The 23,158-nt window shown below is 54.3% G+C and overlaps 8 protein-coding genes across 8 annotated transcripts; 5 read left to right on the top strand and 3 right to left on the bottom strand.

The window, feature by feature from the left end:
- Positions 1 to 1,427: 1,427 nt before the first annotated feature.
- RFC1 (replication factor C subunit 1) lies at positions 1,428 to 5,567 on the top strand. The gene is made up of 18 exons (XM_076637650.1): positions 1,428 to 1,635; positions 1,718 to 1,905; positions 1,978 to 2,145; positions 2,226 to 2,555; positions 2,642 to 2,761; positions 2,844 to 3,030; positions 3,100 to 3,156; positions 3,231 to 3,356; positions 3,431 to 3,516; positions 3,593 to 3,640; positions 3,717 to 3,854; positions 3,929 to 4,085; positions 4,171 to 4,307; positions 4,383 to 4,502; positions 4,578 to 4,746; positions 4,837 to 4,988; positions 5,070 to 5,172; positions 5,279 to 5,567. Exons 2-18 carry the CDS (start codon positions 1,844 to 1,846, stop codon positions 5,447 to 5,449), a joined length of 2,331 nt encoding a protein of 776 aa, XP_076499916.1. The 5' UTR covers positions 1,428 to 1,635; positions 1,718 to 1,843; the 3' UTR covers positions 5,450 to 5,567.
- A 158-nt stretch (positions 5,568 to 5,725) lies between these two features.
- BDY24DRAFT_378151 (GTP cyclohydrolase N terminal-domain-containing protein) lies at positions 5,726 to 9,057 on the top strand. The gene is made up of 12 exons (XM_076638879.1): positions 5,726 to 6,139; positions 6,274 to 6,319; positions 6,479 to 6,706; positions 6,799 to 6,922; positions 7,015 to 7,207; positions 7,297 to 7,570; positions 7,692 to 7,827; positions 7,932 to 8,101; positions 8,180 to 8,250; positions 8,352 to 8,429; positions 8,518 to 8,629; positions 8,756 to 9,057. Exons 1-12 carry the CDS (start codon positions 5,954 to 5,956, stop codon positions 8,857 to 8,859), a joined length of 1,722 nt encoding a protein of 573 aa, XP_076499915.1. The 5' UTR covers positions 5,726 to 5,953; the 3' UTR covers positions 8,860 to 9,057.
- Positions 9,058 to 9,184: 127 nt separating this feature from the next.
- On the bottom strand, positions 9,185 to 10,747 carry BDY24DRAFT_438579 (uncharacterized protein). The gene is made up of 4 exons (XM_076644374.1): positions 10,329 to 10,747; positions 9,579 to 10,246; positions 9,487 to 9,512; positions 9,185 to 9,391 (listed from the first exon to the last, which is right to left on the bottom strand). Coding segments are annotated over exons 1-3 (957 nt in total). The 5' UTR covers positions 10,617 to 10,747; the 3' UTR covers positions 9,185 to 9,391; positions 9,487 to 9,511.
- A 75-nt stretch (positions 10,748 to 10,822) lies between these two features.
- BDY24DRAFT_203059 (uncharacterized protein) lies at positions 10,823 to 12,124 on the top strand. The gene is made up of 3 exons (XM_076636472.1): positions 10,823 to 10,933; positions 11,000 to 11,236; positions 11,301 to 12,124. The coding sequence occupies exons 1-3, from the start codon at positions 10,889 to 10,891 to the stop codon at positions 11,916 to 11,918; spliced, it is 900 nt and encodes a 299-aa protein (XP_076499913.1). The 5' UTR covers positions 10,823 to 10,888; the 3' UTR covers positions 11,919 to 12,124.
- Positions 12,125 to 12,366: 242 nt separating this feature from the next.
- Positions 12,367 to 14,884, bottom strand: GPI10 (putative glycosylphosphatidylinositol-alpha 1,2 mannosyltransferase). Its single transcript, XM_076637832.1, has 7 exons — positions 14,731 to 14,884; positions 14,292 to 14,654; positions 14,118 to 14,222; positions 13,876 to 14,039; positions 13,640 to 13,804; positions 12,860 to 13,552; positions 12,367 to 12,765 (listed from the first exon to the last, which is right to left on the bottom strand). Exons 2-7 carry the CDS (start codon positions 14,634 to 14,636, stop codon positions 12,411 to 12,413), a joined length of 1,827 nt encoding a protein of 608 aa, XP_076499912.1. The 5' UTR covers positions 14,637 to 14,654; positions 14,731 to 14,884; the 3' UTR covers positions 12,367 to 12,410.
- Positions 14,885 to 15,280: 396 nt separating this feature from the next.
- BDY24DRAFT_378144 (uncharacterized protein) lies at positions 15,281 to 17,485 on the top strand. Its single transcript, XM_076638878.1, has 12 exons — positions 15,281 to 15,334; positions 15,404 to 15,438; positions 15,512 to 15,593; positions 15,664 to 15,768; positions 15,847 to 15,910; positions 15,985 to 16,128; positions 16,212 to 16,272; positions 16,348 to 16,520; positions 16,604 to 16,793; positions 16,885 to 17,037; positions 17,123 to 17,223; positions 17,318 to 17,485. The coding sequence occupies exons 1-12, from the start codon at positions 15,332 to 15,334 to the stop codon at positions 17,419 to 17,421; spliced, it is 1,215 nt and encodes a 404-aa protein (XP_076499911.1). The 5' UTR covers positions 15,281 to 15,331; the 3' UTR covers positions 17,422 to 17,485.
- A 1,062-nt stretch (positions 17,486 to 18,547) lies between these two features.
- Positions 18,548 to 19,185, bottom strand: BDY24DRAFT_368482 (uncharacterized protein; the record flags this gene model as incomplete). Its single annotated transcript, XM_076638025.1, has 3 exons — positions 18,548 to 18,574; positions 18,613 to 18,855; positions 18,952 to 19,185. The coding sequence occupies 3 exons, from the start codon at positions 19,183 to 19,185 to the stop codon at positions 18,548 to 18,550; spliced, it is 504 nt and encodes a 167-aa protein (XP_076499910.1).
- A 1,838-nt stretch (positions 19,186 to 21,023) lies between these two features.
- Positions 21,024 to 23,020, top strand: BDY24DRAFT_378139 (pirin family protein). Its single transcript, XM_076638877.1, has 10 exons — positions 21,024 to 21,291; positions 21,422 to 21,461; positions 21,556 to 21,662; positions 21,718 to 21,751; positions 21,842 to 21,955; positions 22,069 to 22,137; positions 22,238 to 22,258; positions 22,334 to 22,414; positions 22,489 to 22,715; positions 22,828 to 23,020. Exons 1-10 carry the CDS (start codon positions 21,167 to 21,169, stop codon positions 22,904 to 22,906), a joined length of 897 nt encoding a protein of 298 aa, XP_076499909.1. The 5' UTR covers positions 21,024 to 21,166; the 3' UTR covers positions 22,907 to 23,020.
- The last annotated feature ends 138 nt before the right edge of the window (positions 23,021 to 23,158 follow it).

Here is a 23,158-nt window from a genome sequence, read left to right as displayed (position 1 = left end):
GGTCGCGTCGAAGCTCTGAATCTGTCGTCGATTGTCGAGTCGTGTCCTGTAGATTTTACAAGTCTGCGATTTCTTCAATCTCTTCTCTGCAAGACATTCTCACGTTCCCTCCGACAAGAGAGCAAATCTTCTTCAGCACGGAAAGAAAAAACGAGCCCTTCTTCACCTCCCGAAATGAGCTCGCACCGAATCCTCCAACACCGACACCCTCCCCTTCCCCTCTCCTTTCTCTCCCATCACCACCCAGGATGTCCTCCTCTGAAGCAGACGAGAAACCCACCAAGAAGAAGACTAGAGCCTCGCCATCCAAGAAGTCTCCCTCAGCGTCTGCTGCTGTTTCGTCGTCGAAACCAAAGAAGGAGAAGGCGGATCCTGCTGCTGGATCTGCAGACATCAGGTCGTTCTTTGTGCGTTTCTTCTCTCTCCTCTTGGAATTCTGGGTGGGATCGGGAGGATGGTAGCTGGTGAGAGAGAACTTTTGGGCTTGGGAGAGGAGAGAGAGGAAGGGAGGTGGAAGGAAGGGAGGAAGGAGGGAGGGAGTGGAGCGTGAGCTCGTCGCGTCCTTGGAAGAGATTCTCCGTAGGGGTCTAGGACGCGAGGAGCGCGATGGGAACTGGTAGACTGCTCTAGGAGAGGTAGCCTATTGCTGTTGGTTGACGCCTTCGGTCTAGATATGTTGGAGAGGAAGCTGTAGAAAGGGTGGAGCTCGAGGAAGGGAAGGAGATCGTCCCTCAGTCTCCCCAACCCTTCCCTCCACCTTCCTCTTTCTTGCTTCCTCTGGGTCTGCATGCTCTGGTTCCGCCGTCGAACGAGCATCTGAGACGTCCATCATCAACCTTCAACAACTTTCTTCTCCGTCCCTCCCTTCGATCCTGAGCTTTCTTCCAAAGCTGACCTCCTCCCTCTCGTCCTCTTCTCCATCTCCTTCTCAGGGCGGCGGTAGCGGTGGAAGCTCTCAGCCTTCTGGATCTTCGAAGAAGGCAGTCCCTTCAGCTACCCTGGCGAAGAAGACGGCACCAGCTCCCATCAAGAGGATAGGGGGAAAGAAGGACGACGATCCCATCGTTATCGGTGAGCTCACTCGAACTTCACCTCTCCTTCCTTTCTCTCGAGCCGAGGAGTTGACGAGCTCTCCTTCCCTTCTTTTCCCCAGACGACGATGATAGTGACGAGGCTCCGTGAGTACCTATCCCTCGAGTCCTCTTAGCTAAACACCTCGCTTACCCTCGCTCGCTCTCGCTTTGAATAGAGTCAAAACCTCAACGTCGAAACCATCTTCATCGAAACCGAAACCCTCTCCCGTCAAATCGAAACCTCCTACCACGACGTGAGCTCTCAGGCTTATGCGGGCTTCTCTCGCAATACTCAAGCTTACCATCTTCATCTCACAGAACCTCCACCTTCAGCAAGAAACGAGCCATCATCGACGACGACGACGACTCAGAGGACGACGACGTGAAGCCCGTCGTGCAGTCGAAGAAGCCAACTCCTGCGAAGAGGATCCAGCCTCGACCATCGTTCTCGAAGAAGCCCAAGTACGACGATATCACGAGCGATGAGGAGGAGGACGTCAAGCCTGCTGCGAAGGGAAAGGGAAAGGCGAAACCCAAGTCCAAGTCGAAGAAGATCGACGATGTGAGCTCTTTCCCTCCGTCTCCGTCTCGAGATGCGAACAAGACCCGAGACTGATCTCAAACGTATCTTTCTCCCTCTTCAGTCCGAATCCGAAGCTGCTACTACGACCGACTCGGACGAGGACGCTGCCACCAAGAAGAAGAAGGCTGCTGCGAAGCTCGCTTCTAAGGAGGCTGCTCACAAGAAGAAGAGGAAGGAGGAGGAGGCTATGGAAGTCGACGAGGACGGTGACGAGGATGCTCGACTGGCCAAGGCTACGAACTCTGCATCGTGAGCTCGTCACCAACGCTTTGACGACGCGGAACGATGGAACTGACTCCCTCTTCTTTCCGTTTCAAACAGGACGAAGGCCTGGTTCGCCAGCAAGGGAGCTGGACCTTCTGCACCTGGATCGAAGGAGATTCCCGACGGGAAGGAGAACTGCCTGGCTGGATTGAAGCTGGTCTTCACCGGAGAGCTGTCGAGCATGTCTCGAGAGGAGGCGACCGAGCTCGCAAAGCGATACGGAGCGTTCGTCTCCCTTTCTCTTCTTCTTTCTTCTTGAAGAGCAAATCGCTAACAACTTGTTTATTTTCCCCTCCGTTCAACAGTCAAGTCACCACCGCTCCTTCGGGTGCTACCTCCTACGTCGTTCTCGGAGACAACGCTGGTCCTTCCAAGCTCGCAAAGATCAAGTCGATCGGAATCAAGACGCTCGACGAGGACGGATTCCTCAACCTCATCGGAACTCGAAAGGCTGGACACATTGACGAGAAGACCAAGAAGAAGCTCGCCGACGACAAGAAGAAGATCAAGGCTGAGGCGGAGAGGATGGAGGAGGAAGAGGCTGAGGCCGAGAAGCAGAGAGTCAAGGCTCTCAGGCAGAAGGAGAAGGCTGCTGGAGGTGCTAGTCAGGGAAGCGGGAGTGCTAGTTCTTCACAGTGAGTCTCTTCTTTGACCCTTTTCGGTTTCTTCGACGTCGACCCTTCGACTGACTCGAGCTCGATTCCCCTCCCTCCCTCGTCAGACGTCCACCTCCTCTCGCCAGCTCTCAACTCTGGACGACCAAGTACGCCCCTTCGGCCGTCAATCAGATCTGTGGAAACAAGACCAACGTCGAACGTCTCATCGAGTGGCTCAACAACTGGTGAGTTCTGCGCGTCTCGAGGCTCACCTCTCCTCGTTCGGTTCGTTGACTCGACGCGTCTTTCCCTGCTCACTTTCCTCAGGTCCGCCGCCTACCAGTGCAACTTCAAGAAACCCGGAAAGAACGCTACTGGAACCTTCCGAGCTATCCTCATCTCTGGACCTCCTGGAATTGGAAAGACAACCGCCGCTCACATCGTCGCGGTCGCTTGCGGCTACACTCCTCTCGAACTCAACGCCAGCGATGCTAGGAGTAAGAAGCTGATCCAGGTGAGTCTCCTTCGATCAGATTCTTCGTTCAGATCACACACTGATCCCTTCGTCGTTCCATTGTCGCAGAACGGAACCAACATCGACAACTCGAGCCTCGATGGATGGTTCGCCGGATCGAACGTCGTTCGTCCCTTCTGTTCTTCTCCCCTTCCCTTCCTCCTTCTCTTACCTTGCTTCATCTCTTAATCGTTCCACAGAAAACCAACGCTGCTGGAGTCGAGATCACCCACCGAACCTGCTTGATCATGGACGAGGTCGACGGAATGTCGGGAGGAGATCGAGGAGGAGTGGGAGCCATGAACGCTTTGGTCAAGAAGACGAAGGTAGGCTTGACAGCTTCTCCTTCTCCGCCTCGAGATTTAGATGACTGACAGCCTCTCTTTCTCCTCCCGCTCAGATCCCCATCATCTTGATCTGTAACGACAAGGGAACCCCCAAGATGAAGCCCCTCATACCCACGACCTTCCAGATGCCTTTCCGAAGGTGAGCAGCCTCCTCTTTTTTCGAGACTCCCGAGACCTCGACTTCGACTGACGCTCCTTTCTGTCTTTTTTCGCAGGCCTTCCGTTCAGGAGATCCGGTCTCGAATCATGTCGATCTGCTTCAAGTTCGTCTCGCCGCTTCGTTCCCTTCGACGCGTCTTCGCTGCCTAACCTCCTTTCCTCCTTCGTCGATCTTTCCAGGGAGAAGCTCAAGATTCCTGCCAACGTCGTCGATCAACTCATCAACGGGTCCAACTCGGACATTCGTCAAGTCCTCAACATGCTTTCGACGTGGAAGCTTTCTTCGAGCGAGATGAACTTCGACGACGGGAAACAGCTGTTCGTCCCTTCATCCCTTTCTCGCCTCTCGTCTTCGTCGGAACTGACGCTTCTCCCTCCTCCTCACTCACCAGAGCCAAGGCGAACGAGAAGAACACCATCCTCTCTCCCTTCGACATCTGCAACCGGCTCTTCAGTCCCTACATGTTCTCGGCGACCTCTCGAACGACGCTCTCGGAGAAGATGGATCTCTACTTCCAGGACTTTAGCTTCGTTCCTCTCTTCATGCAGGTTCGTCCTTCTCGGCCCTCGCTTCCCAGGTCTCGACTGGAGAAACTGACAGCGACCCGTCTTCGCCTCTCTCTCCTCCTTCTAGGACAACTACCCGAAGCAAACGTTCGCTCGAGCTCAGAACCTCGTCGGACCCGAGAAGGCTCTCAAGACTCTCCAACTCATGTCTGAAGCAGCCGATTCGATTTCGATCGGAGACAACATCGACCGAATGATCCACAGGTGGGCTTTCGCTTCGTCTCGTCGCGTCGGAAGTTTCGGCGCTGATTTTGTTTCCCTTCCTTTTTCGACCAACAGCAACGACCAGCAATGGTCTCTACTACCAGCTCACGCCGTCATGTCCACAGTTCGGCCGGCCTACTTCACGTACGGACAAGGAGGAGGTTGGGGAGGACAGTTCGGGATGGCTTTCCCTCAGTGAGTCTTTCGTCGTTTTTTTTTTCTTTCTCATTCGGCTGCTGATCCTCCCTTCGACTTTCGTCGTCTTTTCAGATGGCTCGGACAGAACTCGAAACAGACCAAGATGTCGAAGCTTCTTAATGAGATCCAGATCCACATGCGACTCAAGGTCTCGGCCAACACTACTCAGATCAGGCAGCACTACCTTCCTACGCTCTTCCCCAAGCTGGTCGAACCTCTCATGGCGAAGGATTCTGGATCGGTGAGTACCTCGAGCTTCGTTCGCTTGTTAGAGAGGGAGAGAGAAGAACGAGAGCTGACGAGCGACGCGTTTTGGGATTCGACTCGACAGGAGGAGATCGCTTCCGTGATCGAGACGATGGACGAGTACTACCTCGATAAGGAGGACTGGGACGCTCTCGTCGAATTGGGAGTTGGAGACAGGAAGGACGATGGGGTCCTGAAGAAGATTCCTTCGACCGTCAAGGCGGGCTTCACTAGAACGTGGGTCTTCGTCTTCTCTCGCTTTCGCTCTCTCCTTCTCCAAAAGCTGACCCGCACTTCCTTCCCTTTCGATCATCTCAGCTACAACAAATCTGAACATCCCATCGCTTTCCACAAAGGAGTCCTCCTCCCTACCTCGAAGATCGCTTCAGGTCCGAAAGCAGATCAGGAGGACGTCCACGAGGTTCGTCTCCTACTCCAATCTATCTTACCCATCCCTCCTCTCCTACTCGACCCTCGTTGTCCGATCTAACACTTCTTCTCCTTTGTTGATCGTTTGCTCTTCACAGGAGGAAGAAGTCGCCGACTCGACGGACGACGACGCGGGAGGAGGAGACGAAGGCGATGTCTCGAAGGACAGCTTGATCAAGAAGCCCAAGGCCGCGAAGGGCAAAGGGAAGGCTGCTGCTACGACTTCGAAGGCGAAACCCAAGGCTGCTCCCAAGAAGACGAAGAAGTGAGCGTCTTCGAGGTGTTTTCGAGGGTTCGGAGGAGGAGATGGACGAGGACGGACGAGGGAGGGAAGGAGGAGTTTGGGTTTCTTGCTTTTGCCTGTTTTTTACGATTTATGCCGCTCGTTCTCGTCTGCTTTGCTTCTCGGTGCTCCGAGCGTGCCCCACAAATCAAAAGCGAAGGGCGAAAAGCACAGGAGGCAGGGCGACGGACGAGCTCTTCAACTCATCCGTCCCCGCCGCTTCCCTCGCCCTTTAAAGGTCGGGCTGGGTTCCATCTCTAGTCGTTCCTCTTCCACCTCCCATCTGTCAGTTTCACCTCTTCTGCTTCTCCCTCTCTCTCTCTCCCCTCCTCTCTGCCAACCTCTCAACTCACTGCGTCGCTCTCCTTCTCATTCGTCACAGCCTTTCGAAACGTTCGTCCTCCTCCTCCGCTCTCTCGCTCTCCTCCTCCTCCCGAACGACCACCTCCTCCCAACTTTTTGCTTACCTTCTCTTTCTTTCCTCTGTTAGATGTGTCCCTCCTGCAACACGACCACTCCCGCAACCACGAACGGCCTCCCTGCTCCTCTCGCGTTGCGAGCTCTCACGCCCGAGGAGTTGCTCTCCTCCGCCAACGGAGACGAGTCTTCCGTTCTCGCTCAGATCTTGACAGAGATGAAGAAGTTGAGCACTAGCAACGCTGCTCTTCAGGCTAAGGTGAGTCGTCGGTGCTTCTCGTTCGTCTATATCGGCGAGGGAAAGTGGGACGAGAATCGAGGAGGGAGGAAGGAGGAGGACGAGATAAGACTCAACCTGACCTTCGCCTTTGTTTTCTTTGGGGAACTTTGTAGGTCGATGAGCTTTCCAAGGGACACCAGGATTACTCCATCGTCGATCGTGAGTCCATCTTCTTTCTTTCTTTCTCGCTCGTTCTGTAGATATCATCTTCGGAAGGGAAAGGAAGCGAGGGGATGATTGAGCTTTGCCGGACTTCCCCACACAAATCGAAGCTCACCCTCCGTCCCCTTCCCTTTCTTTTCTTTCTCTTCTCTGCAGCCACCAACACCACCTCCCCTTCCGTCCTCCTCCCCGCCACTCCTCCTACAGACTTCGGGTCTCCTTCCCTCCTCGCTCTCGGTTCTCCCAAACCCATCAACGGGCACGTCAACGGAGCCACCACTCCTCTCTCGCCCGTCTCTGCCATCGTCGGAAAGCCTAGCACGAGGGTTCCCGATGGAGAGCAGACCGTGGGGAACATGTACCCTCAGAGGGTTGTTTTGACGAGTGAGTGGACGTTGTTGAGATGCTTTTTGGAGAGAAGTGAGCCCCGAGCTGACTTTTGTTTTCGTTTTGCGTTCGTTCTCGTTTTTGATCAGCCTACCCTGGTCAAGTCGGAATCAAGCCTGTTCCTCTCAAGTGGGGAGCTGCCGATGCTGCTTCTCGAGGTCCCGTTGTCGCTTCCAGGCATCCTGATTCGCTCAAGGTCAGGAACGCCATCGGGTGGGTCTCAATTCTCTTCTTCTCTCACTTCTTCTTTCTCGTTCTTCCCTTTCCCGCTTGCTGACTCGTCGGTCTTCTTTCGTCGTTCTCAGAGCCTACTCCGGATCCTACTCCATCTACAAAGCTCTCGCCATCGCTCTCAACACCCTCGATCCCAACCACAAGCCCGACTACACCAACACCCACCCTCCCTTCGACCTCCCTCCTCAGCCTTCGTGGTTCGACCCCAAGAAGATCGTCTCGCTGGATCCTTGGGGACATTACGTCCAGACTGCTTTCAAGAAGGTGAGCACACTCACTATCTCTCTTCTTTCTTTCCTTCGTCGCGTCGCGTCCTTCCCGCTGACTCACTTCGTTCGTTCGTTCGTCCTCAGGAAATCGACGCCGGTCTCGACGCTCGACCTACCATCTCCGTCACCAAAGCTCACATCAAGATGTCCGAGCTCGACGCCGCCTTCGCAGCTGGAAACCTCCCCATCGACGGGAAGATCGTTCAGCGTTCAGCTCCCCTTCCTGCCTTCCCCGAGATCGATCCTGGAGTGGAGGTCAACGTCTCCAAGGCTGCTGTCGAGCCTGTCTGGAACTTGCCTCTGATGGCGGAGAGGTTTGGAATTTCTGAGGATCTGTTGAGGAGGAGTTTGTTCGAGGGTGAGTCTCGTTTCAGAACGACGCGTCGTCCTCTCTCCGTTTTTTGTTTCGAGCTTCGCCTTTCTTTCGTTCATGCTGACGCGATCGCAATTTTCCTTCCTTTTCTTTCCCTGTCTTGCAGAGACCGGAGGAATGTACCCTGAGCTTCTCACTCGACGAGATCTCGAGATCTTCCTCCCCCCCATCGGCGGAATGACCGTCTACATCTTTGGAAACCCTGCCTTCATGTCCGATCCTACCAAGGAGTGCACCGTTCGGTGAGTTCCTCCAAACCTTCCAACCCTACTTGCTAATCCTTCTCCTCGTTCGAACTCGAACTGACCCTTCTTTTTTTCCTTCGTTCGTCCTCGTCTTCGTTCAGTGTCCACGACGAGTGCAACGGATCCGACGTCTTCGGTTCAGACATCTGTACCTGCCGACCTTACCTCATCTACGGAATCGAGGAGGCTGCGAGGTGTGCTCAGCGAGGTGGTGTTGGAGTGATTGTGTACTTCAGGAAGGAGGGAAGGGCTTTGGGAGAGGTGACCAAGTGTGAGTCTCTCGTTCTCTTCCTTCGCTCTCTTTCGCTCGAACCTCGCTGACCCTTCTTTTGCTTTGGTGATTCGATAGACCTCGTGTACAACTCTCGAAAGCGAGGAGGAGACTCGGCGGATAGGTACTTCAAGTCGACCGAGTTGATTGTGAGTTTCCGACCCGTCTCGTTTGTTGTTCCATTCAGACTCCGAACCTCGAACTGACCGTCTACCTTTTTTTCTTCTTCGCTTCCATTCTTCCTCTTTAGGCTGGAGTCAAGGACATGCGATTCCAAGCTCTCATGCCTGACGTTCTTCACTGGCTCGGAATCACCAAGATCGACAACGTGAGTCTCTCGTTCTTCTTCCCTTTCTCTCTGTCCCTTCTTCGTACTGACCCTTCGCCTCACTCGTTGCTTCCTTCGCCTCCTTCAGATGATCTCCATGTCCGACATGAAGTACGACGCCATCGTTGGATCCGGAATCCCCATCATCAAGCGATACGACATCCCCGCCTACCTTATCCCTCCTGATTCTCAGGTCGAGAGTGCGTAGCAACTCCCTCTCTTTCCCCCCTCCTCCCTCCTTTCTCTCTCTCCTCTCCATCCTCTCGTCGTTCGAACTCTCAAACTGACTCCCGTCCTCCCCCTCTTTCTTCGTCTTTCCCTCGCAGTCGACGCCAAAATCGCCGCCGGATACTTCTCTGGAGGAAAGCAGGTCAAGACCGAGGACCTGCATCTGACCGTCGGAAGGGCGTGGGAGGATCTGGATCACTAGTCTGTCTAGTCGTTTAATTTTTTCTCTCCTCTTGCTCCTGCCGTCGTTTCGTTGTAGTTTCTTTTGCACCTCGGTTGTACTCCCTCTCCCCCTCTATCTCGCGTTCTTCTTCCCTTCCCTTGCACTGTCTCGCTTTCGATATGCTTGCTTGCTCGCTATCTTTCTGCTTTCTGGTTATTAGATCTCGTTTTCCATCTGTTTCTTGAGGAGGGTGTGAGAGACAGAAAGAGAGGAAGAACGAAGAGACGCGTCGAGCGGACGAGGAAGAATCGGAAAGTCTTGTGAGAAACACCGGTCGAATCGTATCGTACGATTATCAAATGGAAGCCAAAGATCGTAGGTTAAGATAGAGGGTGTGGGGGTAGAGGGCGTAAGAAACGAAAAAGGCAAATCGAGAGACAGAGAGAGAGAAGTGCAGACGCGTCCATGTCTCTGATGAATCGAGGGCCGAAGCGGGGTCTGAGTGATTGAGGTTCGAGTGTTTGAAGAGGAGCGATACGTGAGTGCTACTTGACGAGAGAATAGTGGGATCCTGGTAGACGAAAGGATCAACGCGTCAGGGACGGAGGACGGGGAGGGCAAAAGAGCGTCGGAAAAGACGCATCGAGACGGGACGAGAGAACGAACTGGATGATGCTGAGATGGCAGAGGTTCTGATGAGGAGAAAACGCGTTCAGGTAAGCGAAACGAAGTGGAGAAAAGAGGGGGAGGAGACGTACCAAGTAGAGGTCTCTTCGCCGACGACTTCGAACCTCAGACGCGACTTCCACCCTTTCACCACATCAAGACTCTTTCCACTGAGTATCTCGTTTTCCATCCTCTCCTTCTGCTCCGCCGAATAGACTCGCAGCACCACTTCCTTCACTCCGAGGAGGTCGAGCAGCGGCGTCGTCCCGGCGTCTCCCTTCAACTCAAAGAGCAAGTCTTCCTCGAGATAAGGCCATTCTCGAGCCTCCGAGATATTGAAACAGAGAGTTACTCGATTCTCCTCGGCCAAGGGGCCCAAGAGGAAGGGGGCGAAGTTGTAGGGAGACGATGAGAGGCAGGTTTGAAGGGTGAGAGTTTGAAGGGAGGGCCATGTTGCGTGATCAAAGTTGACTTCCGGTAGGTCGTCAAGTTGAGCGGAGGAGTTCCTGAGGCACACCGCTGATTGAGGATCGAGCAGCGGGAGGAGCTCCTTCCACAGACGATTGTCGAACCGGTCGTTGGACGCGGCTCCGATGGACAGCGTCTCGACGGAGATGGAGCCTGATGGAGAGGCGATACGAGCTTTGTGAAAGATGGAGCCGTAGTCGAGGTAGTTGGGCTTGTCGTTGATGAAGGTGAAAGATTGTAGTTGATGAAGGGAGAGGTAGGGTTCGAGGTGAGGTTGGTGAAGGAGAGGGTCCTTTGGACGACGAAGACAGAGAGGAAGGCCTCGATCAGCTTCGGTCTCACATGCTGATGTTCGGACGATCTAAAGCACTCACTCTATCACAGAATAGCTTCAAGGCGGACTGAGCGCCTACGAGTTCAATGTCGTGGTAGAGGATCGGGGAGGAGAGTTGAAGGAAGGCCAAGCTCACGAGCGAGGTCTTTGCGAGCGTGGAGGGATCGCAAAAGCGAAGGATCTCTCGCTTGAGTTCGGTAGGTAGGAGAGGGAGGAGTCGAGTAGAGGTTTTATTCGGTTGTGGTGATTCCGAACTGAGAGAAGGAGCCTTGACGAGGGCGGAGGGGATGGGGAAGGGGGAGGAGGGGAGGGAAGATGGAGGATCCATTCTGGCGAGCTTTGACGAATGAACGAGGAGAGATCTCGACTTGAGTGGAGTCCTAGGATGGAGTGGCTTCTATTGGTGGGATCAAGAAGGGTTGCACGTGTTTCGGTTCTAAAGACGGTCGTCGAGGAAGCTGGTCGTTAGAGGAAGGGAGACCGAGGCCGTCGAGCTCAACTTTCGTCCCTTACCCTCCTTCCCGTGCCCAACCACAATCTGCTCTTCAAGACAGAACTTAGCCCTTTCCTCTACGGATCTACTCTTTGAATATCTGTATCATGGGTAGTTCATGCTCGTCTGTTCGCCACAAGACGGTTCCTGAGGTACATAAGCCTTCCGTTCGTTCTCTCGTCCCCTCCTCGTCCGTGCTGACTTCGACCTCCTTTCAGACCGTCAGTCTCGCATCCCTCTCGATGGTCGAAGTGGAATCGGATCTAGCTCCCTTTCCTTGTCTTCCTCTCGAACTCCAGCATCTCATCCTTCGGTTCTGCGACCAGGCTACCCTCGCAAAGGCGTCCTCCGCTTCCCTCGCCTTCCTCGAACTCTCTGGACCTCTACTCTACCGAGACATCACCGTCGGATCAGTCTCAGCAATGAGAGCTCTAACGCCCTTCTTCAAATCATCTGTACGTACTTTTCAGTCTCTCGTATAACGCTCTTGGCTCTCTCTGACTCCTCCCTCAACGACAGACTCGACTCAACCACCTCGACGCTTTCCTCTCCCTCTCCCAAACCATCTCCTTCACCTACAACATCCCCGCCGACAAATTCAAAACGTTCCCCTTCCCACCAGACTTTGGTCTCTCCCCCACTCCCATCGAGGTCGAAACTTTGACCGTCAACGTCGTCGGAGGCTCGGTTCCCACGAACGAGAACTGGGTCGGACTTTCCCTCTTCCTCTCCTCCTTCAATCCCTCTCGCTTCAACTTCGCCGGTCCTTCCTTCCAAACCTGGGGAGAAGCCTGCAAGCCCACCCTTTCAGCAGCGTACAAGTGGTCGAATCTACAACATTTCAAGCTCGTCAACACCGTCTGTTTCCCGAGTCTCCCAGAGAGCGAGTTCCTCCACCAGGCCTCAAGACAGACGAGACTCGTCGACCTCGAGTTTCATCTTCCCTCAGCTGGATTCGCCTTCGATCAGCTCGTCGATATGCTAGAGATCGATCTCAAAGACGAGATTATGGATCGGCTGGTGTGGTTGGGAAGGGTAGAGGTCTGGGTTGAATCGGAGGAGGACGCGACGGTTGCGAGGGAAAGGCTGGCTGTGAAATGCACGCGTGCGTCGTTGGAGTTCATGGTTCGAGAGTGAGTTCTGTAGCTGATGCATTCTGATCTGTAAGTATCAATCCTGACCTCCTCGGTCGGAATTCCTCCAGAGCGACGCCAGCGTAATTCCTCATCTCGCCCGTTCGTCTACCAACTCTCACCCACGGTTTCACCTCGACTCGACTGGATACATGTCTCCCTGCTACGATCCTCCTCTATCTTCGTGGCTCGAAGGCTCCTCCCTCATTGGTCCGTTCTTCTTTCATTGACGCGTCGATCTCAGTTCGAGTGGAGCTGTGAGTTGTCGTCTTCAACGCCTTCATCCGCTCAGAGTATATGAGGTTGACCTTCGACCTCTCTCTTTCATCTCTTTCGACAGCATATGAACGGGACGACGAGTGTTGAAGGAGCGACAGCATCGAAGAGGGGGATTCGAGGTCGACCTTCGACAGCTAGAGTCCTACTCGGGATAGATGAGCATTCTATCTTGCTCTAGCTCTATTTAACGGTCGAAGTGACAATCAATCGAATGCTACTACTGCTCCTGATCCCGACTGCTCTCAACGTGTCCCCAAACCTTCACTCCTCCTCTCCTTCTCTCGTCGTCCTGCAACACGTCGAACCCGTTCCACCCCCTCCACACTTCCTCGTACCCTCTTCCTCTCAGCAACTTCTCCACCTCCTTTCCCTCCGTTCCTTCAAGAAGAGCTCCGAAAAGGACGAGATGCGACGGCCATCGTCGAAGCGTCGGCACCAACCTCTGGAGGGAAGCGAAGGACTTGTCGGGAGGAGAGTAGGTTGAAGGAAAGTTAAGTCGAAGGTAGCGTAAGGGAGAGGAGTAGAAGATGGATTCGGGTGTTCGATGAGGGGTGGAGGGGGAGGAGGTGACGCTGTGACGGAAGGAGGAAAGATATAAGAAACGAAAGTCAGCCACGCGTCGAACAAAAGCGCGACCTCGAATCGAATGATCGAAAATTGATGAACACTCGCCTCTTTGGAGGATCACAAGTTAGAAACCAACTCTTCTCGTCCAAGTCCTCCCTGTGGAGATGACTCTGCCACGGCGTCGAATGACAAGGCATCAAGACTCCCACGCTCTGCACCTCCTCCCCAGCTTCCCTCAACCAATCGATCACCCCATGCTGAGCGACTCCGTGGAACCTCGAGAGGTAGATCACAGGTCCCAAAGGAACGAAGATCAGGAGCAGCGTCCAGCTCTTCCTCGGCAACCGCACTCTCTTCCTTTTCTTCTCGCCGTCTCCTCCTCCTCCCGCGGTCCATTCCTCCTTGCCTCCCTTCATCAGCCATCCCGCCGTCAAGACGTTCCAAACCGGTATGATCGGGTGACAGAACCTCCACTCCTTATGCGCAATTAACGAGTAGACTCCCACTCCCCACGCAATCACTTCAGCGAGCACTCTCGCATCCCGTCCCAGCTTCCCTCTCGCCGCGTCAACGAATGCGGGCAGAGCGAGCGGCAGCGAGGGTAGAAGGAGGATCGGGAGGGCTTGGAGGAGGTAGTAGTGCCAGGGGTTGGATCCGTAGAAGAGGGACGTGGGGAGGAGGAGGTTGTAAGTCAGGAAGGGGAGGAGAGGGAAGGTGAACGGGAGGGTCGAGTTCGGAGGAGGTGGGAAGAGGAGCGTGTCGAGGAGGGTTGAGGGGAGGAGGGTTAGGAGGCTAAGCATGGGAAGTTAAAACAAAGATAGATCAGTTCGATGAGAGCGGTTTGAGAAAAGGAAAGGAGGGAAGGGAGAGAAGGCTCACCCGATCCAGAACGCGTCGAAAACGACTTGACGAGCTTCGACTCTTCGACTTGAAGTCCAGCGAGAGTAAACGAGATGAGCTCCGAGGAAGATCCAAAGAACGAGGTTGGTGGGTCGTATGGTGAAGGTGATGGCTGCTATGAGGAGAGCGATGCGTGTTGAGGATCTGTTCTCCGAGGTGAAGGAAGACGAATCAGAACGCGTGTGGGAACGAGAAAGTCCAGCGATGAGACGAACCGTTCTGACCACGTCGAGGTTGAGCGAGCGGTAGAGCTAACGACGGTATCAGATGGTAAGGGCCACCAAGTGAGTGCGAAGATGGTGAGGGAGGTTTCGAAGCTGTTGGTGAACGCTCGAGTGAGGGCGTGAGCGTGGAAGAGGGAGGTGAGGCTGAGGAGGAGCTGCGAGGAAAAGAGGTCGAAACGACGTCAGAGAGAGCTCAAAACTTGTAGGGTAGAGAGTTGAAAGACTACACTCACTGCTGTGGGAGCTACTGAAGATCCGAATATACGACGGGCGAGGTGGTAGGTCGAAGAGTCACACAGAGATGCGATTAATGCCATCACGATCTTTGGAGCGATGGTCTGCGCTCAAAAAAGGATCGAAACGCATCAGAGCTCACCCAGGAGTCTATGATGGTAGAAGCTACGCACCAGTGCCCAACTCTCAATCCTCAGCGTCTTGACGACCCAGTAAACTACCGCCCAAAGCCCAACCCACGCTGACCCTCTCAGCCTTCCCTCCGCCATCCATCCCCACCAGACTCCCTCTACAGCCTCGTTTAGCTGCCACTCCCAGGTAAGATGACCGTAACCGAACACTATCCGATGAGCAGGTTCGAGAGATTGGTAGGTCTCGTCCGGTTGGAAGGGCGTTCGTTGAAGGAGAGCGAGAGGAAGTCGAACGAGGAGGGAGAGAAGGAACGGAGAGCTCAAAGAGGCGAGGAGGAGATTCCGAGATGACGATTTTGATGGTAGGGGGGATGAAGAAGTGACCATGGTAGATTCGATGAGCCTCTTGGGACGAGAAAGGGAGGTAGAGGGTCAGATCTGGGCGGAAACGGTGACGAAGGGAAGGAAAGTCGAAGCTCACCTCGTCCCAAACAGAGATGTTGACGCTGAGAGGCCGAAGGCGCGAGAAAAACTTCCGATTCCGAGCTAGCCGTACGAGAGAGACTCTGGGAGGAGTGCTAAATATGTAACCAAGTCCTTTTGGGTAGAAATCGAAGCTGGGCGTTGGTTGCGAGGGAGGGAGGGAGGCAAAGGAACGAAGCTCAACTGCTTCGAGCTCCTCCTTCTTTTCGATCCTTCTTTCAACCGCCAGCATCGATCAGCGACAACTCAACCATCAAGGCGTAGTTTCATCTATCCACCATGTCACCTCCGATTGTGCGTTTACACTCCTGCCTCACGCCAGTGCGCTCAAAGGAGCGTCAACGCTCGCTCCACGCTGATCCCTCCCTCCCTCCCTCCCTCCCTCTCTTCAGGATCCATCTTCTTTCCACGAGCTCGTCCAGCTCTTACACCATACTACCATCTCAAAGAAGCCTGCATCCCATACTTTCATCTTCAGATCTCAAGCCAATCCTCTAGGATGGACCGTCCAGCTGTACGAGTGGGGAAAGGACGAGGGAGGGACGGCGAGGTGGAAGGGCTGGGAGGGAGGTTGGAAGGGAGAGAAGGGGTTGAAACAAATGGTTAGTACACTCTTAGGCTATATTGAAGGAATACTGACGTCTCAGACCTACCTCCCTCGGCTGTCGTAGGCAGCTCTCGTCCCGGATCTCACTGGAAGCGCGTTGTGAGTTCCTCAGCTGCCCTCCTCCTCCCCGTCGACTTCAAAGCTGACGATTCTCCCTTCCTTCCACTCTCAGCACTCGAAGGATTTCGAATCACATCTGCTCTGGTCATCTCCACCTCGAAGGCTTCAAAACTGGGTTCGAGGACTCCTTCAAGGTCCGTTCGCTGCTCTTCTGTCGTCCCTCCTCCCGCCCACTCACCCCCTTCCCTTCTTCCTCTTCCGTAGCTCAGCATAACTAATCCGGACAAAACCTACTCGCCATTCCTCGTACCGTTGTCTTCCATACCATCTGATGTCGTCGGTCAACAAGGATTCGACTTCCTGAGAGATGTTCGTGTTGTGATCTCTCGTCGCGTCCTCTTCCCTCTTTCACTCGACTGACTTCACGTTCTGCTTGTTGCTTCCCAGTCTATCGCCTTCAACGCCTCTCATCGCATTGGACCCCCTCCTCGAGATGCTACACATAGCCCAGGTTGGTTCTTTCTTCTTCCTGTCGCTCCGTTTCGAAAGTGCTGACCCGACGCGTTTTTCTCTTTCTCGAACCAGAGGTTGCCCTGAACGCTCTTCCTGATGCCTCGCCGATAATCGAAGATCTTCAGGCTGCCTTGGACAGAGAGCGAAAGGCTCACCGGAACACCAAAGCTCAGCTCGAGGCGTTGGAAGCTCAGAGAGAGCCGGAGGATTCGAAGGGTCGGTCTCTCCATCTTTTCTCTTCCCCCCCCGTCCCTACATTCACGCTGAGACTTCTCTCTGCTCGATTATCTGAAACCCAGCGTCCATACCCGTCTTTCAAAGTCGAGTGGGATTCAGCACCGCAAATGCAAACGTCAAGGCGTCAGTGATGTTTCCCTCCTCGATATCTCGCTTCGTTGCTCGAACTGACTGCTGTCTCTTTCACGTTCCTCGCAGCAACCGACCTGAACGACCAGTCTTCGATGACGACCCTAGCAGCGATTCATCCGACGCTCCAGATCCACCTCAACCGTCTCCGAAGAAGGTTGACCCTTCGGGAAGCGAGACGGAGCCTGAGGAGGACGAGGACGCCGCTATGGAGGAGGAGTTCAGTCAGAAGACGCTTCAAGGCAAGTTTGAGTTTCTTTGGAGTCAAACTCAAGCGATGGGAATCGACCTGACCTGGATCCCTCGCCTTTCCTCGTTCTACCAGGCTCCCAAGCTCAACCCAGCTCAACCCTCCCCAAATCCCCCTCGAAACCACCCACTCCCTCCAAACGAAACCCAAGCTCGTCCCAGATGCTTCCTCCTCCAACAAGCTCGGCCCGATCGAAATCCGGCTTTCAGCAGAACCCGAAGTCGTCCCCCGTCGCGTCTGGTTCGAAGCTCTCGCCGTCGAAGATGTTTGTTCCATCTGCACCCTTCCCCTCTCTTCCCTCCTTCATCCGCTTGCATCTAACCAGCCCTTTCGTCGTCTCCTTCCCTTCTCTTCAGTTCACCCCGTCGAAAACTCCTCCGAGAAGAACCGTCGGGCAACAACAACTCGTCCGACGAATCGACGGACGACTCGCCCTCCCTCACCGCCTCGAACAGGAAGGAGGTCAAGAAGTCTGGATCCTCGTTCATTAAGCCTTTGCCACCGCCCAAGTAAGTCCCATCTTCTTTTTCTACAGTTCGGCAGCCGCTGGCTGATCTCTTTCCTTCTTCTTCTTCCGTTCGTGGCGTCGTGCAGAAAGAAGACCGGTCGAGCAGCGGCCAAGAAACGAGGGACGTTCGGAGAAGAGTCCTCTTCTTCGTCTGAGGGAAAATCTACGAAACCTGCTGCGAAGAAAGGTCGGTTTCAGTTCCTGTCTCTCCGTGATTTCGTTCGAGATCGACGCGCCGACTGACCCTCTCTCTTCCCCTCGTTCGACCTATCCTTCCACAGCCAAGAGTCGCCCGTCTTCCTCTCCGGCTATCGCTTCGTCGTCGAAGGGGAAGGGGAAATCTAAGATGGTGGTCGAGGAGAAGTCTGGGAGTGATACGGAGTGAGGAGAGGGTTTCGACGCGTTTTCGTTTTCTGCACTCTTTCTCGTTTTACGACCCTCTTAACGACTCTCCCTTCGCATTCATGATTCTGTTGTATACACTCTGCTACTCTCGATCCCGAGAAACGAGAATGACGAAGAAGTACATGCAATGCAAAATGGATGGGGATGGGTGGGTTGAGGAGCGACGAAGAAGAGTGCATGTGCGACGTCAAGCAATCCAATGCGAGTCAAGCAAACGGGAAGAGTACGAAAGGGATGGCAGATAATACAGCAGTGCGTTAAGGTAACAATGTTATGAGAGAGGAAGACCGAGAAGTGACGACTACTGGGGATAGTAAAGTAGAAAGTCCGAGAAAGAGAGACGAAGAAAGAAACGAAACACAACACACGACGACGACACCGACTGGCCGCCCTTCAGCACCTCCTCGATTACCTCCCCCTCTTCTTGCTACCACCAGCGACCATGCTTCTACCTCGTGTAGGTCCCTTTGACTTCGACCTCACCGACGAAGCGACGAGGTCTCCCTCCTTCTTCGACTGCGACGCGACTTCCCTTCCCTCCTCCTCCCTCGAGATAAGCGAAGAGGGTCCAGCCTCAATCTTGAACCCTCCGGAGAGCCTCTCGATCTCTGACTGAAGAAGATCCGCGTCCGGGACGACAGGAAGGGAAGAAGCCACTTGATCCTGAGGTGCGTTGAAGACGGCGAGTTGAGACGACCTCCTCTGCTTCTGGGAGTTGAATCTCTTGACGAACTGAGTGGCTGACCCTCGTATTTTGGGCTGGGCGTTGGCCGAAGAGGGAGAAGGAGGTGGAAGTGATGGTAGGAAGACTGAGGCAGAGGGGCGTCGAGCCGGTTTGAGTATCCTGAGGAGGTGAGAGGGTGGAGGGATGAGGAAGGAGGTAGAGTTGGCGTCGTCGACGGAGGAGACAGTACAGAAAGAAATGGAGGCGGTGGGTTGGACCTTGCGTTGGGTGGAAAGAAGGACGACGGGAGAGGACGAGGACGAGGGGGACGCGGGTTTGGCGAGGAGAGGTGCGAGGATTTGAGCGAGCCGTTTGGGGTTGGGAAGAGGGGAGTCAATGGTAGAGTCGGAGTTCTGGACGGAAAGTGGGGAAAGGTAACAGGTCAGGAACGAAAACGAGAGCCGAGGATCTGGAACAGCGACGCGTCAAAGAAAGAACAGCACTCACTCGTCTCGCAGCTTGGATCTGACGAGCCATCCTGTAGAGCTTCGTTGCAACTTCCGACGCAGTGTGACCACTTCCAACGAGCTCCTTGACCGCCATGGCGGCACACTGGTCATAAGAGCTCAGCTCAACGACGTGGTCCTGCAGAAAGAAGGAGTCGAATGAACCTCGAAAGACGAGGATGTCGAGCGAGGACGATGCCTCGTTGTCGATGATGCTGCCGATCTGGATGAGTATGTCGGTAACCTAGACAAGCGAAACAGAAAGAATGGAGTAAAACAGGAGGTCAGCTCCAGAGTTCTACGACGACTACGCGTTGAGGAAGAAAAAGGAAGTACAAACCTTGGTGGATCTCCACTGATCTAGAGAGATCTCTGCTCTTGCCGGAAGAACCCTTTCCTTGTCCAGCAACGTCCACTCTTCCCTGAGCCTCTCACCTACAACTTCCTTCGCCCAGCGCAGGTACGACTTGACCAACTTCTCCATCCTCTCTCCCTCCTTGATTCGACTGAGCATGTCCAACGAGAGGAGCACTTCTCGAGCAACCTCTCCCCATCGAGCTCCAGATGCAGGCATTGCGAGGAGGGCGAGAGTCGAGAAGAGGGAAGGCTGAGGAGTGAAGGAGTTGGCGGTGGAGCGAGGAGGAGGGACGAAGAGTTCGAGGAGGGTTCTGAGGTGTTTGTTGAGAATCGTCAGAGCTCGGATGGATCCAGGTCCTTCCATGGCGTCGTAATCTTTCCTTTCGAAGATGGGCGACTGCTGTCGATCGATGGCGAGATAGAATCCGAGCGCTTGACGCTGAGCTCGTCCGGGGACCGAATCCCACTCGAAGACGTACTCGGATGTGGGATCGAAACCTTTTTGAGCGTTTGTAGGTTGGAGGGGGATGAGGATGGGTGAAGGTAGTGTTGGAGAGGGAAGGACGTCGTTCTGGTGGACGGGGAGGGAGGATGTCGAAGGAGGAGGGAGGAGGGAGGGAGGACGCGCGCCTTGAGCTTGAACGGCGAAGTCGAGGCTGGCGACGAGCTGTTGGGGTTTTGGAGGGAGAGATTTGATGCCTCTGTTGGAAGAGGAAGATGCTTTGGAAGCGAGGAGGACGAGGGACTGGAAGGCGGGGGAGGAAGAGGGGATAGACGGGAGGTCGACGGTGGCGGGAGGGGAGGGAAGAGGTGTGGAAGGCTCCTGCTCGAAGGCAAGGTCGATGAATCCAAAGTCAAGAAGTCAGTTTTACTGAAAGAGCTCATCACTCGTCTACAGACTTCAAAAAGTGGAATTGAGGGCTCACCTGCTGTTCTCTCAACCTCTTCCGACTTCTACCTCCAAAGTAGTTTCCTCTTGCCCAGCTCCCCGCCACCGCCGACACCAACACGAACGGTTCCTTCAAGAACGACGAAAGCGAGTGGATGGAAGCTGTTGAAGCTCTCCTTTTGAACTGGACGAGGAAGTTGGCTGGAGGGGAGGGAAGAGAGGCCGTCGCGCTGGTCGAGTTGGAGGTGTGGACGCCGGCGGAGGGGAGGAGAGCGGTCGACATCTTGAGGGATGGGTAGGAGTGGGAAGGTCGGTAGAGGGACTGCGGATTCGAAGTCGTGAGGAGGAAAGGGGAGGACGGGAGGGAGAAGAGAAGGCCTCGACGAGTGAGGCGAAACTCGGAGGGAAGGCGGGTTGGGTGTTGATTGAAGGTTTGAAGGGCGAAGGGAGAAGAGAGGGCCCACGACCACGAAGGTTGTCCGTGAAAGTGCGAGGTACGCTGTCGATCGAATCAATCGGGCTCTGCGGGGAGGGAGGAGGAGGAGGGCGAAGAGGTTGTTCCTGAGAGACGCGAGGAGGGTCGGTCGGAATCCTGATTTTATTTTTGAGCTTGGAAGGGATGTGAAGACTGCGTGGTGACCAGGAAACCCCTAGCAAGGGAGCAATTACGGTCTCCGAAGAGGCGTTCCGAGTAGGTTTGAAGTGAAGAGGAATAACGGGGCGAAGGGAGGGACTCAGAGCGGGAGGTCGGATGTGAGATCGAGAGCCGCCTGCAGATCTTGTTTTCAGAAGCAGATTTTCTGAGTCAGATCTCGGATGACACTTAACCGATATGCGGAGATCAATCGAGTACTCACCAAGCACATGTCCTTGCCCTAAAGAAGGGCAGAAGAGGAAGGTTGGAAGCTGGTTCAACCTCAAGCTCATTTGGGCCTGAGAACGGACGGAAGCTCCTTCGACAGATGTTCTTGAGCTCAAGAACGACGACTGCTGCCGATCGAGGACAGCCTGCTGACTGTTGAGGTTTTTTTGATGAGTCCCTAGAAGCGACCATGGTGGTTTGCAGAGAAATTGAGCTCGTTCGAGCTCTTCTGTCCCACGCAACCCTAGTCTCGCTGACTAAATCGTGTGAGCTTGAAAGTCAGCTCGATTTGGGTAGCTCTCATCCTTCCCATCAACCATCAACAACGAAATCAGTCAGCTTTCTAGAATTCAGACTATAAAGCTCGAGGCTTCGACTCAACTCTCAACCACAACAAGCTCAAGAAAACAACCCAATCAACTCCCTCCCTCCCTCCCATCCTCGCCAATGTCTTCCTCCCGCACTGTCGTCAAGTCCGTTCTCGCTATCGCTCAATCCGAAGGAGTAGGAGCGATCGTAAAGAGGTCCATCGGAACGCAACAACTGAGGAACCTTTCTCCCTTCTTGATGCTGTGAGTAAGAGAGTGGTAACGGAGGAAGGGAGGAGAGGGAGGAGGTGACGAGCTCGATGGATTTCGCCGAGCTCCTCCTCAAGCTGTTCGTTCTCGCAGAGCTGACTGTGGTTTCCTTTCTGGTTGCCAGGGACGAGTTCAACGTTGCTCCAGGAGCTGGGTTCCCTGATGTGAGTACTATGTTATCTTCAGTGAAGGAGAGAGAGAAAGGAAGACGGTGAGCTCGACCAAGCTGACGATCTCCCCCCTCCCCTCCCCTCCCAGCATCCTCATCGAGGCCAGTCTACCGTTACCTACATGCTCGACGGTCAGTTTCAACACGAAGACTTTGCGGGCCACCGTGGTCTTATCGGTCCAGGCGACGTTCAATGGTCAGTCCTTTCGGATCTTTTGAGCTCTCCACTTCGAAGCTGACCTCTTCGATAGGATGATCGCTGGCAAGGGAATCATGCACGCTGAGGTGAGCATCTTCGATATCGCGGGCAGATCGAGCTGAGGAGCCTTGCTGACTTTTCTCCCTTCTCTTCTTTCGTTCCTTCTTTCCTCTCAGATGCCCGTTCACACTCCTGGAGGACCCAATCCTACTGGACTTCAACTGTGGATCGATCTTCCTAAAGCTGAGAAGATGAGTGAACCTTTGTACCAGGAGTTGAAGTCGACCGAGGTCAGTATGCTCGTTTTTCCTCTGGACTCGACGCGTCTCCACGCTTTACGACCATCAACTGACGTCCTTTTCCCTCTTTCACTTTCACTTTCACCTCACTCTCCACTCTCAAGATCTCGACCGCTTACCCTTCTGAGGACATCGAGATCCGAGTCATCTCCGGCGAGTCCCATGGTGTCACCGTTCGTCTCTCCTTTTCATTCCTTCCCTCGTCCCGTTTCGACGCTCGTCGAATCAAACCGAGTACTGATGCTCCTTTCACTATCTACTCACTATCTTCAGGGCAAGGTTCGATCGAGAGGTGTACGTCGTTTCCACTGTCTCGTTCAAGTCTCGTCTCGTCGAACCGATCCTGACTTCGATCTTCCTCTTCCTCAGGGAGCTTACTACTACGACTTCAAGCTCAAGAAGAACGGTGCTACCGCTTTCCAGCCTCTTCCCAAAGGATGGACTGCCTTCGTGAGTCGACTCGGTTCTCTTTTCTCGATTCTACCTCGTCGCTTACCTGACTTACTGACTTCCTTCTCCTCCAGGTCTACACCCTCACCGGCTCCCTCCTCGTCGGTGACTCGAAACAAGCCTACCCTCCCTCCACCACCGTCGTTCTCTCCTCCAAGTCCTCCGAGGAGGGAGTCCAGCTCACTTCTGCTTCTGATGGAGAGACGCGCTTCGTCCTCATCGCCGGAGAGCCTCTTTCTCAGGCGGTCGTTCAGCACGGTCCTTTCGTTCTTACTTCGAGGGAGGATGTCATTCAGGCTTTGTGAGTACCTCATTTTTGCTGGCCAAAACGGGGATGGGTGCCTTGGGAGAACGATCCCTTTCGCGTCGCCGAAGAGGGAGAGAGAAGCTGACTCTTGTTCCGCTTTCTTCAGCTCCGATTACCAGAACTCGGAGAACGGATTCGAGAGGGCTAAGGGATGGGAGTCGGAGATTGGGAAGGCCATGCGATAGTCTACTGCTTCGTTCCGCCTCGCTCGCCTGATTTTGTATCGCTTCACGATTCGTCCTCCTTTATCTTTTCCTTGTCTTCTTTCACGATCATGACCCATGCTGTCTCCGCTGCTATTGCCTCTGATTCGATAGGGGTTTCTCTTTGTGTTAAACCCTTCCTTTGTCGGTGCGACCAAACTCTGCGAAGGATAGAGCCCGGCTTCGTCGATTCGACGACGCGTCGAGAAAGAGAGATGAGACGAACAAGACCCG

Source organism: Mrakia frigida, assembly GCF_051309035.1.
Source record: "Mrakia frigida strain ATCC 22029 unplaced genomic scaffold BDY24scaffold_4, whole genome shotgun sequence".
NCBI lineage: Eukaryota > Fungi > Basidiomycota > Tremellomycetes > Cystofilobasidiales > Mrakiaceae > Mrakia > Mrakia frigida.
The sequence above is the reverse complement of the archived record's forward strand: the minus strand, read 5'-3'. Positions and strand labels throughout refer to the sequence as shown.